At 38.5% G+C, this 13,215-nt stretch overlaps 1 protein-coding gene across 8 annotated transcripts in view; it reads right to left on the bottom strand.

The window, feature by feature from the left end:
• Positions 1-13,008, bottom strand: part of gphnb (gephyrin b) — an 85,040-nt gene extending 72,032 nt beyond the window's left edge. For all 8 annotated transcript variants that reach the window (XM_087805073.1, XM_087805074.1, XM_087805077.1 and 5 more), the window contains exon 1: positions 12,856-13,008. In XM_087805073.1, the coding sequence (XP_087661199.1) occupies positions 12,856-12,919 (64 nt within the window). In that variant the 5' untranslated portion in view covers positions 12,920-13,008. The remainder of the gene's footprint in view (positions 1-12,855) is intronic.
• Between the last annotated feature and the right edge of the window lie 207 nt (positions 13,009-13,215).

The raw sequence follows: 13,215 nt of genomic DNA, 5'->3' as shown, positions 1-13,215 counted from the left end.
TAACAATAATAGTAGTACTAGTAGGAGTAGTACATTTAATTGTTGTTAAAGTTTCACTACTTGTAGCAACATTATCAGCAATACCAGTACATGTTTTAGTAGTATAAAATTGAATATTAAATTGACTATGTTGCCACAGTAGCAGTAGCTAATAAAAATTTAATTAGTATTACTAACAATAATAGTAGTACTAGTAGGAGTAGTACATTTAATTGTTGTTAAAGTTTCATACATTCAGTACATGTTATAGTAGTATAAAATTAAATATTTAATTGAATATGTTGCAACAGTAGCAGTAGCTAATAATAGATGAATTAACAATAATAGTAGTACTAGCAGGAGCAGTTGCAGTAGCTCCTGGACAGCCCCACTGTGTGGAACGGCCATGCAAAGAATATGCCATAAAATAAGTTCAATTAAATTGAAATTCGATTTTAAAATTTATATAAAAGCACTTTATTTAAAAAATAATTAAAAAAATAAAAATACATTACCTTTAATGATTTGAATAAAGGAAGACAAAAAGAGAAAAACATATTTGAACACAGATCTTGAAATAAATTGTTAGGTAGTCATCAAAAACATTATTACAGTTTTAATAGTATTATTTTTGACATAATGTGGGCCACATAGATGGAATCAGAGGCCCGCATGTGGCCCCTGGGCCACACTTTTCCAAGGTCTGCTATAAATGTTGATATTGCGCTTGATAAGAGTTCATTTTTGTCCTAATTCTCCATTTATTATAATAGTTAAAAATGACGGAAGGCATTTGTCAAACTGTTAGTAATTTACTTTCTTGATTTTTTTATTTATTTTATTTATTATTCTTACATTTTTGTAAAAAGAAAAATCTTACTGCTAAATCTTCTTAGTTGACTTTGATATTCTGCCAAAATAAACGGTGAAATAATCTTGTAAGAGATAACTTTGATTTGGCGGTGAAGGGGCGGGGCCTATTCGTGTTGGGCCCTGCTGAAACATATTCAACCATATTTAACTCCTGTAATTGTGTATGTCATGTGAGACGGCGATGGTTCCTTAAAACCAAGTGGACTGGTAAGTGTGTACAACAACTATTTGAAGACAGTTGTAAACATTTGTCTGCCTAAAAGATTTCCCAGTTCCACCGTGCTGGTGTAGTTCAAGGTTAGTGATGATTAGTTAGTTATAGGCGATGACCAACGACAACATCTCCTTGAGAAAGTTGAACGTTTATAAAGTTAAGATAACATACCACATACCACAAAAAGAGAAGTGAAGGTGAATGTTAAACAAATGGCATACTGTATGTATGGTGCTTTTATTTTGAAAAGATAAGTATCAACAAGTAGCAACAAATCTGCTAAATGATCATGTTAGCTTAACGTTAGCATTCTGAAGTTTCTCAGTTACTTTGGGATACGAACCGGAATTACAACAAGTGTATCATGTCAGTGAGGAGAAAGTTTTTGTTCTTTTATGAAGTTATCAACCTACATGCTAGCGTTAGTTTAGCGTTAGTTTAGCGTTAGTTTAGCGTTAGTTTAGCGTTAGCTTAGCGTCAATGTGCTGACTTACTTTGGGAGATATGCAGGTTTTCAAAAGCAGCCCTGAAAGATTTTAGGGGAAATTATTATTATTATCACCAATGTTGCGATTACTATTCATTATGCTTTTTTGATTCGCACTATATACAAGACATTGCGTAGTGTGATCAACACAACATTTGATAGAATCAACATATCAACATATAATCAACATATAAAACTCCTTCCATGTAGGCCAGGTGTGTGTACTATGATGAAATGGATGTATTGATACATACATTGATTAGAATAAAATATATTTATTAAACTTTAATTGCAAAAATAGAAAAAAACTTAAACGACACAGCACTACACAACACACATGCAATGGACAATATAAAGCTAATATTTTTCCATTTCCTTGCTTACATCAACCATCAACCATCAATGCACTAAAGGTTAACTTATCTAAGATTCACCAGAAAGACGCACAACTGTGTGAATCACTTCCACTGACATTTCGCCGTCCATGGATTTTTTGTTTCGCTGAAACCTACACAGAAGCAGTATTTTCACCACTCACATGTAAAACATGTAAAAGTTGATCACAGAGTGAGTCTACAAACGGTTATCTAACAGTCTTACATGTGGCTTGCAAATAAACATCACAGTTTCCATTAGTACTAAAGTTCTATGTAGAGACAAGTACACTTTAGTTTGGCAACATAATTTTCTATTAAAGTTAGCTAACTGGGTTCAAGATTACTTTGAAGTGATTTCCCTCTATTTCTGTTATTTTACCGAGACAAAAACTACTTTTGTGTATTTAATTATAGCCGTTTGTTTGTTATAAAGAATAAAATAGTAATATGTAAGTAAGTAAGTAAGTAATATTTATTTATTCAGCGCTTTTCGAGACCAGGGTCACAAAGCGCTCAAACAATCAAAACAATACTCAAAAAAGTACATACTTTAAAGATCAAGATAATACTGAGAACAACACAGGAGTTCCAGAAAATCAAGGAAAAGCCTGAACAAATAGAAACGTCTTAAGATGTCATAAGGAGTCAGTAGATCCATCAAGCCAATAAACATATCTTGGGGGAAAAAAATCAATAATTTTAAGTTAAGGCAAGAGTTTGCAAATCAAATTCAGTTTTGACTTAAAGTTAAACCAAAACCATTTCATCCTAATGCATATTGATAACCAGGGAACACTACTGTGTTTAAGTTTTGAAATTAAGAATGAAAGAGGAATTGGATGAAAGATTGGAAAGTAGATATATTTGCCTTAAAGAGTCCTGTGTTATGAACGTTTAACTCGCCTCACAGATGCTATAAGCTAATGCTAGCATTGAGAGCTAAAATGGAAACTTTTAGTTTATTTTCTATCTAAAAAAGTGTGGTACAGGGTTGTCACTTCAGGATGAGTTGTCCCCTGATGACGACGTGTAAACACAAAGGCTAGCGATGAATCAATGCGTAACCCTATACTTCCTTCACCCCCCTACACACACACCCACACCGGCCCCTAATTAACACCTCAAGCCGGGACACGAGATCCAGATCCGCTGCCGGATCTTTTATCTCCGTCTCTATCGCCATCACTCAGACATGCTGTCGCTGCACAGGTTATCACCGGGGGACGAGAGGGAGTGATCGTCTGTGAAGCCAAGAAAAACATCGGGGTCGTGGGTCTTCTTTGCAAAAAAAAATTAAAAATGGTTGCAGGATGTTTTTGGTTTATTTAAGGCAAAGAATGCATTTTTTAAATATAGATTCAAATGATTTTAAAATGGAACAGAACATTTGAATCTTTGTTATTTTCATGTATGGCTTCTCGCTGCTAACTTTTCAGTATCGTTAAGATTTGTGTGATTTAAAGTGTGTCACTGCGTGTGTGAAGGTGTTTTCAGGTTGTGAAGAGATTTTCTTGAAGGGCAACTAACCTTTTAAAGTAAGTCCCTTAAAATGACAATGTTTCATTATTACTTCATACAGTTACTACTTTACAAAGCTCTCCCCCCTTTTTTAAATGTCGGCGAACGAGAGGTTACGAGAGCGGATTACATTATGACGTAATAATGGCTTCACTCCTCCTCCAGTCAGCTGTAATCACGGCCTGCTTTGTTTATACAACGAGTTCCTTGGAGGTGGGCAAACCTCGATGCTTGACCAATCACAGCAGAGTGGGTGTGGTTATGGTAAACAAGAGTTCAGATGTTTTCAGTGGGCGGGGCTTAATCCAGTTTTCTAACGTAAGTATTTAAATGAAAAGAGAGTTTTGTACACACAGACAAGTATTGATGAGTACAAATGAGTTTGGCAGCAGTATGTGCCTTCTTTCTGATTTCTAATTTGTGTTTGTTACATTGGAGGTGTATACAATAGAAGGTTCCCCTACATTTTTTTTGCAATGTAGTCTTTATATTCACAGACCTTTTTTAAGTACCATGGGAAATACATTTAAATAGAGCTTCTGTTTCACTACTTTACTTGTCAAGTAAACTGGACTGAAGTGAGTGAGAAATTACGATCTTTTTTTTTAATTTAAAAAAACCTTTGGACAGTTATAATCACTAGAACAGAAAGTATATCAACTATTTTTGCTTTCTGTCCGATGCCGAAACTAGTGCCTCAGGAACCGGTCTTGACCCAGGGACTGAGGATCGGAGACAACCGATATAATAGACAGAGGTGATGAACAGAGTGCAGGCATGGTGGAAAAGTCTTGTGAAGACTTGTCTTAGCAACCTTCGATGGGAAATAAGCAAAGAGGAAGAGCCTTGAAATTCAAAATTTTAACCTCATTCACAAAAATATTTGACTTTGATACAAAAAAAACCCTTCAATCTTCAAGGACAGATCGGAAATTAGCCACAGTGTCTTGTCGAAAACCCCCAGAGGGGATGTTGAAAAGAGGTTTCAATTTTAGACACTCAACATTTTAATTCACTGAAAATTGCATACAATCTAATCAACAGTGGCAGCCCATAGAGGGCGCTGGGGCGCCACACTCCCACCTTTTGTTTTAAATATTTCTTTATCTTTTTATACTTAATTAAATGATAAACTATATTTGCATTGATTCACGTTCTGACCCTGGTAGTTGAAGTACATAAGGGTAACTTTGGCACTAGCTCATATGGTAACGCACACTCTGGTTTTTTTTCGAGGTCGCCGGGTTTCGCCGTTTTGATCCCTGCTCTCGACATTCTAATTTAAATATATATATTTTTGAATATTCATTGTTATTTGCAGTGTCTATTTGAGATGCGTGTGTAGATGTTACTCTTATTTCCTGGCACAGAGGTCAGGTTGTTAATAGTTTTCCTTTAATTTTTAAATAATTTTGGTTAATTCTCTATGATGTATGTTATAGTATAACTAAAATGTTGTCTCTAAGGAGCATAATAAACATTTATTATTGATAATTCGCTGTCAAAGTGTTGATTTCCACATGTAATTAATATCATCATAGTTTAATATAAAATTATGTTGACTTATATCTTACACTACGACTGCGCCGAGGTGTTACTAGCAAAGATGGCGGCCTGTAGCCTCCGAAAATATCATGTGTTACCATTTTTTTTTTTAACTGGCGTGTGATTATCACCTCCGGTGAGTGACAGACCATTAAGCCGAGCCAGCAGGTAGTGCGTCTCCGTCGCCGACACCTACACAGCGGGTCTGAGAGACGCCGGTCTCGTGAGTCGACCGGAGCTGATGAGAGCACAGGAGACTCGGCAGCTCGGCTGCCAAAGTCCGTCTGCTTCCTCGTCCAACTCTCATCCCAATTAAAGACGATTTACAGTACGGAAGGATTATTCCGTAATGGGCTCAGGAAGATGGAGAGAGTGTGTGTGCGTGTGTGTGTGCGTGTGTGTGTGTGTGCTTGTGTGTGTGTGTGTACCAGCCTCACAAACAGCAACGTATACTTCTTTCCACTCAGCACTGAATGTAAAAAGACCTTTTGCAGTGAAGACTTAATGAATCCGTGACACGATGTTGGAGGTAGAATTATTTAAAAAATAACTTTGTATAATTTGTCGCAGCTTTTAAAACATCCCATTTACACATTTAAATATAATCAAAATGAATTAATATTTTTTTACACATAGATTTTGATATCCTAATTTCAAAATTTCAAAAATACATTTTCTAAATTTATATTTGTTTTATTCGTAGCCTTATTTAATTCAATATAAAATAAAGTGCCGCCAGACATTACCAAAAGAGCACCGAGCTGCATGATCGAACTGTCAATCATGGAGGCAATATTATACCAACATTTTTATATTGAATTTATAAGGCTACAAATATTTTTCTTTTACATTAAAAACAATTATTTATGAATTATTGGAATTATAATATCAAACCATATGTGTAAAAAGAAAATATCGTTAGGGTTTAGGGGCGACTGACCATTCACTTCTCGTGCTGTTTGTGTGTGTGTGTGTAGGTGTGTAGTGTGTGATGCATGAATGTATTTATATCTGTTCCTGTCACAAATTGTGTATTAGAGTGTAAATTGTTTTCGCAAAGGCTGCACGCAATCCATTTATTGTGTGTTTATCATTGTGTATTTGTGAGACACTTTTGTGTGTTTGCATCTGTTGGAGGTTGAAAGTTCACTTTTGAGAGTCTATTCCTGTAAGCATTGAAAGGTTTGTGTCACACATGTATGTCACTGTGTTTATGTTGTGTAAATGCTGTTAGTGAGTCTGTAAGAGATTGTGTATCACTCGTAAACATGTCAATTTATGTGAATGGTGTGTATCAACAAGAGTGTGTGTAGAGTATATGATTATCATGTTTTGTGTATCTCTTGTATGATATAAATTAAAATGAATTTGTTTAAGTTCAAGTTTGATACTTTGTGTGAATCTCTTGTGTGTTGTAGACATTATTTAATTTGTGTATTTGTTAGTATGTTTTGAAGAAGCACAATTGTGTGTCATTGCAGGTACATTCAAACTTCGAGGAGCTCAGTCATTAGATACTCGGAGTAGAGCTTCTAATGCTCAACAATGAACATCAAATCTCACTGAGTGAGTAAAACAGCTCTCTAGCGCCCCCTTTCATACATACAGCCGCTTCCATAAGCAGCACTCCCACTTCTCTAGATTAATGTTCAACAGCATTGATGTATAGAATGTATAATGACATGTCCGCTCTAACAGTCGATGAAGGACAAGCTGGAAAAGTAACACATTGATTCACAATTACACACTTTTGTGTATGTCACCTTTGTTTGTAAACACACATACATGTAATCCCAACAGTTGTGGGTCTTATGTATTGACATATTCTCCTGTGTGTGTTTTTACTTTGACCCAATCCGAAGAAAAAGAGGAAAACAGAGATAATAAAAAAAAAGAAAGATTAAAAGAGCCAATAATCAAATAAAAAATATAATTTGTATTTTACTGTTTAATCTTTATTTAAATACATAGTTTATTTAAATGTAAATCGTTCAAAAAATGGATGAAAAGTGTTAATAAAAAAGGGGGAAAAAGTAATAAGTAATAAATTAGTAAAGGTCTGAACAAAGAACTGTAATATTTCATATAAATTGTAATAATGACAATTTTAGAGTCAAACCAATAATTAAGGCTGTGAGTATAAATAAATATCACAAATGTATTTCATGATACATAATTTTCTGAAAGATTTTGGTGGCCACCAAATTTTGTGACATCTTGTGATTGTTCTCTTTTGGATTAATTTATAGTTAAACGCAGCTGGAGTCGACTGTATCCTCTGGTCCTCAGTCATTGCCAGGATCTTGCAGGACTATGTTATTCCTCGGAACCGAATAACTGCTGCCATCTTGTGACCGGAGGTTTAATTGCAACACCAAAATGAACAAACAAAAAAAGAAAATCTAAATCTAATCTAAATTAAAAAGATTGAAATATAATTTATAAATGACTCAACGGTAGTTCAAATTTAGCAAACGTGTCATCATGAACCTCACAGTATCCAGTCACGGCACAACATCTTGCCGACAAGTCTCACACGTTACCAGAAAAACCTTCAGCTATTCTGGGATGTTTAATTCTGGATGCATGTTGGTGGCGAGAGAAAGGAATCAGTGATTGACTGGGATTGAGTCATGCAGGCTTTGAGAGGAGCCGTGTGTGGAACCTGGACGCTGCCCACGGATCCGTGTGACAGATGACAGCGGCGCCTCTTTTCTTTTTTCTTTTTTTTTTGTCGGTCAAGGTGCTCTGGCACACGAAAGCCTGCCTGCCGCTGACTCGACTTCTCCGAGGCGAGCCTCTTTAGCGACTGAGCTGTTAAGGTGAGCTCGGGACAAGTTCCAGATTAAATTATGTGGAAAAGCAGATTAAATAGTTATTATCCCATCTGCAGCCAGACAAGTCCAGGCAGGAGAAGTGACGCTCACCGACGATGAGACACATTCAAGGGAAACGTTTCAGATGTTCCACAGCAAAGAGCCACGATTTTCAACCCATCGCCTCCGATGTCTGAAAGAACGTTAAGTGCATTTTTATGTCGTTTTCTGGCAAGTTTTGTAACGCTGCTGCCACCTGCTGCCTGATTCGTTACTCTATCGGATTTTTAATGCTAAAAAATCAGCATCAATGTCTGTACACCAGTGGTGACAACAAGTATTGATCTGACTCACAACGAAACATCAAATCACGCACTTCTCTAAGTGCACCGCTTTACAGTACACTGTAATGAAGAGCACTTATGTCGACAGTGTAGTACTGTCTCAAACCAAACACTGCCGCTACACAACTCAGAAATGACTCGACAGCTTCTTCTTCTACTACTTTTTAACGCTGACTGCAACCAGAAGTTGGAACTCTAGCGTCGACACTTAACATCACTTTTCGTGGTAAAATTTGTGTTTTTTATCGAGACATTTACGTAGTTATCTGCTCCGAAGACGCCTAAGTCAGTGACGTAGCTTCGGTTTAGCATCATCTACGTCACTAAGATGGCGGCTGTTGAGGGTGAAAAGTGTCCATCGATCCACACTCAATTTTCTGGCCGTTTGAGTGCGACAATAAAGTGTGTATAGCGCACTATATTGTCGCACACTGCTCACTGCTCAAGTGCAGAAGTGCGCGATTTGGGACACACCACAGAACTTGATTTATTTAAGACCAGAACTTGACTAGATCTAAAGCTAGAACTTGAGTTGATATAAGACTAGAAGTTGACTGAATCCAAGACTAGAACTTGACTAGATCTAAGACTAGAACTTGACTAGATCCAAGACTAGAACTTGACTAGATCCAAGACTAGAACTTGAGTTGATGTAAGAATAGAACTTGACTGAATCTATGACTAAAACTTGACTAGATCTAATACTAGATCTTAGACTTGAACTTCACTTGATCTAAAGCTAGAACTTGACAATATCTAAGACTAGAACTTGACTAGATCTAAGACTAGAACTTGACTTATTTAAGACTAGAACTTGACTTATTTAAGACTAGAACTCGAATAGATCCAAAACTAGAACTTGACTGGATCTAAGACTAGAACTTGACTTATTTAAGACTAAAACTAGAACTTGCCTAAGATCAGTAAGTGAGACATATCAGCTGAACCTATGAACTAAACTCAGAATACACAAAATAATCTTTTCAGGAAACAAGTGCTGACATGAAAACAGAATGAAAATCGGGATTAATTCTACTCTAGAACAACTTCCCTGTGAATGTCGCTGGGATGCCGAGTCATGTTTTCACCAGATTGACACACAAGTTTGGAGAGCTACACACTAATCCCTGTTACAAGTGAGAGATGAAAACTCAACGTCCTCATCGCTGGTCGAGTCCTAATCTGCAGAATAACATGTCATCTACGGAAAGTAATTCATTTAACTTCATGTTACAATAGCGTGTGGTGAAAAGTGCCACATGGCCTCACACATGTGTGCGCAGGCTTTACACAGATTAAGGCAGCGGATTGATTCTCTGTTGTTGTGTTATCATGAGAATCGTGCGCACAGTAGCAACGCTAGAGAACATATTATTGAAAGAGTTTCACTAATGAAACATGAGTAAATCTACGTGCAGATGTGCACAGTACAAACGTAATGTGAGTTTCCTTCTATCAGTTTAATTTTAGGGCTAAGTTTTGTCATTACTAACATACTGTGAGTTTACTTCTGTTAGTAAAATTTTAGGGCTAAGTTTTGTCATTTCTAACATACTGTGAGTTTAATTCTGTTAGTATTCTTTTAGGGCTAAGTTTGGTCATTTCTAACATACTGTGAGTTTACTTCTGTTAGTATAATTTTAGGGCTAAGTTTTTTCAATTCTTACATACTGAGAGTTTACCTCTGTCAGTTTAATTTTAGGGCTACATTTTTTCAATACTAACATACGCAAGTTTACTTATGTTAGTTTAATTTCAGGGCTAAGTTTTGTCAATACTTACTGTGAGTTTACTTCTGTTAGTATAATTTTAGGGCTAAGTTTTGTAAATAATTACATACTGTGAGTTTATTTCTGTTAGTAAAATTTTAGGGCAAAATTTTGGCAATACGAGCAGCAATACTAACATACGCAAGTTTACTTCTGTTACTTTAATTTTTGGCTAAGTTTTGTCACTACTTACATACTGTGAGTTCTCTTCTGTCAGAGTTGTGAAAGAAATTCTTCAAGACTCTCAGACACCAAAACATCAAGATAGAGAAGAAACTCCAGCCATTAGAACCAATAAACTTTGACTCTCTACCAACCCGGCCGTAAATGGTTAAAAATTGAAAAGCGATGTTTCAAGTCTTGTGATGTTTAACCGACTGGAGATGACTAAAGATGAATCATCAACACAAAAAAACATGTTACTTCTCTCGAGCACGTTATGCAGCCTCACCGCAAAATACACAACACCTCCACCCTCCTCCCGCGCGGGGGCCCGAGATGTCAGAGAATGTCCCCTGGGCTCCGTCACCTGTCTGAAGGGATGAGGAGGCTAAATGATGGAGGAGAGCGCGCCAAGGTCTCATCTCCTCCCCCGTGAAGGGCTACAGGAGTGGACAACTGGCCTTTAACCCTCGCGAGGAAAAGGAGATTGAGCACTGCTCCGGAGCCTTTTAGCATTCCGCTCACGCCGCCGCTACAGCAAGAACATTGTGGATCCAGTCAACCTACCCACAACTTCTCAGTGACAGTAAACAGGATTAATCCCGGCACTATTTAAAAAAAAAAAAAAAAAAAAAAAGGTAGAGGGTCATGTAAAACATGGCGGCTTATTGCCACGTCCTGACTTCTGCAGAGCTTTTGTTTTCACCGACAGCGTCGTCGTCCTACTGCACACGACAGAGAAGACAAATAAGCCTGTCGGTGTGTGACTCTGCATCTCAACAGCCACATATATATGCAGGGATTGTCAACTCTGCTCCGGGAGATGACACTGACTGACTGTCTGTCAACACCACAAGGATACAGTAGCGGGTTTTTTTAGACGGCACTTCAAAATGAAGCGGGCGTGAGAGTGTGACCGGCGGCCCGGGCGTAGTTAGGGGAGAAGGAGGGGCGGAGCTGCGAGAGATCATGAAGATAAAGCTGTCACAATATTGACTTTGACGGTCGGTGTAGTTTTGACATCATCGGCTCCAGGAGTGACAGGACGAAGGTCGGAACCTTTTTGGATCCCGCGACTCTCTTGGCAATGAGGCTTTCATCGAACTTGAACCCAAATATTTGAAGATTTAATAAGATGAACCTTAATTATATTTATTAGGAATATGAAGGTACAATCTTCACCACAATTTACCATAACATTATGACCACTGAGGGGAAACCTACTTAGCGCCTCCAGTTTTTGTTTTAATCAAATTAAATTTCCCACAAGATTTTTTTTTTTTTACACATTATTGATACATTTATGACTTATTCTGATTAAAAATCAGGTTGAAACTGCTGCAACATACATCAAACATGAGTTCTTAATAGAGTCCATTTTTAACTTAAAAATATAAACATTTTTGGAGGAGAATTAACTTTCACTTGACTTTCAAATAGTTGTAAAATATAACTGCAATATTTCAGATGTTTTTTGTTTTTTAAAGCATAAGGATGCTCAGTCGTGTCTAACTTTGAGCCGCTGCACTTTTTTTCGTGAGGCAGCTCTGGACCACACCCTCACTTTACAACCTAAAAATTCTGTCCAAAAGCCCCCCCCCCCCAAAAAAAATAGTCCACAACTTAAAACTACTTAAGCTAACCACAACAAAAGCACTCATTTATTCCGAGCTATAAAGAGAGAGTTATTATCAAGAGCATTCGTGGAGAGAACGACAATATCTGGAGTCTACATCTGGAGCTTAAAGAACCTTTGAAACATGTTTCTCCGTCAGGTTCGGAAACCAAACTTCAGCCCAATCCATCCCCACCTGACGCCTGTTCCCTCGCCGCGTCCATCTATTTGATGCAGTGTTTACTGTGCTCAGGTCAGTACCGCACTGATTTGTGACTGATGCTGGATCTCAGCACCACGGACAGAGATCTGAAGAGGAGGAGGAGGAGCAGGGAAGGAGGAGAAGGAGGAGGAGGAGGAGGACATAGTGCTGCTGTTGGTGGGGGTTTCCCTGGCAGATTTTTAGGAGAGAATCTCTGCACATACTATGTTGCCTGGGTTTTCACATGCGGAGAAAAGTCCGCTCCTGAAATATTGATGGATGGAGGGAGCGAGAGAGAGAAGGAGAGAAAGAGGGTATTCCTGCTTTTCTTTTTTTTTTTTTTATCATCATGCACCAACAACTCCTCGCTAGATCCTCCACATACCCTCCACGAATATTCCGATCACAGCAGAGAAACATGACAAAGCAGTATGTCCGCGCACGCGCGCCGTCGTGAGCGCACGCACACACACACACACACACATATATATATATATAGAAGAAAGTGTCAGACATAAAGGAATCTTGCGAGAGAGCATGAGGCCGTCGAGAGTTGGAGGAAAGCGCTGCGGTCAGCTGCTGCTGCTGGTGCTGATGCTGATGCTGGTGTGATCCATACCTGCCGAGCATCCTCACGCACGCAACCCTCAGCTGTAAATCCCGTCTCTGACAGACGCGCATGAATTATTCAGCGCACATAAACTGAACCCCTACATTTTTAGCCAGAACCGCATACGGATCTGATGTAGCGCGCCGGGCCGAGAAGAAGAACCGAAGAGGGGGGGGGGGGGGGACCTTCATCCATCGAGCAGACGTCATCTTTTCCAGCATCCACGTTGACGAGAGATGCTGTTCTACCCCCCCTTTAAACCCTCTTTCAATCTCATCCCGTTCCCCCCTAGCACCCCCCCCTTTTTTTTTTATAAAATAAAGAGGAAGATCGTGCCACGTTACCTGTCAGGACGCCGACTCGGATTTGGTGGTCGTGGTTCGTTAAAATCATCCCGTCCGACGCCATGTTCAGCAGCGCCCGCACCGACAACTCACGGCAGCAGGGCCCGGAGCCGATCACATCCAACTTACTGGGAGAGAGGAGGGAGGAGATGGAGGAGGGCTGGGCTCCGCTGGAGGAGGAAAAAAAAAAAAGAAAAGAAAGAAAGGCTCGGAAAAAACAGGCAGACCAGATGAGTCGAGCGTCGAGCGGAGGATCGGGACACCGTCGATGAGGGAAAAAAACTCGCTTCAAGCTGTAAAGATGTATATTTATATTATACTTATATTATATTATACGTATACTATATGTATACGTATAAT

Source organism: Callionymus lyra, chromosome 13 (genome assembly GCF_982586985.1).
Source record: "Callionymus lyra chromosome 13, fCalLyr1.hap1.1, whole genome shotgun sequence".
NCBI classification, from domain to species: Eukaryota; Metazoa; Chordata; class Actinopteri; order Syngnathiformes; family Callionymidae; genus Callionymus; species Callionymus lyra.
Note: the sequence above shows the minus strand (reverse complement) of the source record. Positions and strands in the feature narration are given on the sequence as shown.